Source organism: Mugil cephalus, chromosome 2, assembly GCF_022458985.1.
Source record: "Mugil cephalus isolate CIBA_MC_2020 chromosome 2, CIBA_Mcephalus_1.1, whole genome shotgun sequence".
In the NCBI taxonomy this organism is placed as follows: Eukaryota; Metazoa; Chordata; class Actinopteri; order Mugiliformes; family Mugilidae; genus Mugil; species Mugil cephalus.
Window position 1 is genome coordinate 6,854,606 of NC_061771.1, and position 668 is coordinate 6,855,273.

The 668-nt window shown below is 44.6% G+C and overlaps 1 protein-coding gene across 1 annotated transcript; it reads left to right on the plus strand.

Annotated features, from left to right (window-relative positions):
- Positions 1-443, plus strand: LOC125003646 (sodium-independent sulfate anion transporter-like). Its single transcript, XM_047577659.1, has 2 exons — positions 1-135; positions 222-443. Exons 1-2 carry the CDS (start codon positions 27-29, stop codon positions 392-394), a joined length of 282 nt encoding a protein of 93 aa, XP_047433615.1. The 5' UTR covers positions 1-26; the 3' UTR covers positions 395-443.
- The last annotated feature ends 225 nt before the right edge of the window (positions 444-668 follow it).

Below are 668 nucleotides of genomic sequence, written 5' to 3' on the forward strand. Positions count from 1 at the left end.
TAGTTTTGCTTTCCCTGGCGTTCCTCATGCCGGCCTTCTACTACATCCCCAAAGCTTCTCTAGCTGCTGTTATCATCTGTGCAGTAGCTCCCATGGTGGATTACAGTGTTGTTGCAAAGATGTGGAGGATACGTAGTAAGTGTTTGCTTGGTATTTATTAACTGTATTGGACACAAAATTGTTTGTTTACTTGAAGTCTGATATTGACGTGTCTTCCACAGAGCTCGACCTGCTTCCCTTTGCTGTGACGTTCCTGATGAGTTTCTGGCAGGTGCAGTACGGCATCATAGGGGGTGTAGCAGTGTCTGGAGCCCTGCTGCTCTACAGCATGGCCAGACCCCAGATAAAGGTATTGTCTAGTCTTTACAGAAATCTGTGCAAACAAGTAGTATGAGTGTGAAACAGTTGAAGCAGCTCGTTGTTTTCTGTAAAGGCAAAGGTATTGTAATAGGAGCATTTACACTGTGTAGACATCTGAGTCACTAAATTAAGCACTGAGCTTTATTCATTATGTTGCCACTCTCTGAACCACTCATCACATGTGATGAGTGGTTCAGCTTCCAGAAGATGGACCTTGTAGACTGTAGACAGGCTTGATTATAGCTTTTTGCTCCACTGATTGGTCTCCTGACCACCAACCAGAGGGCTCCTACCATTTGTCATGTTCA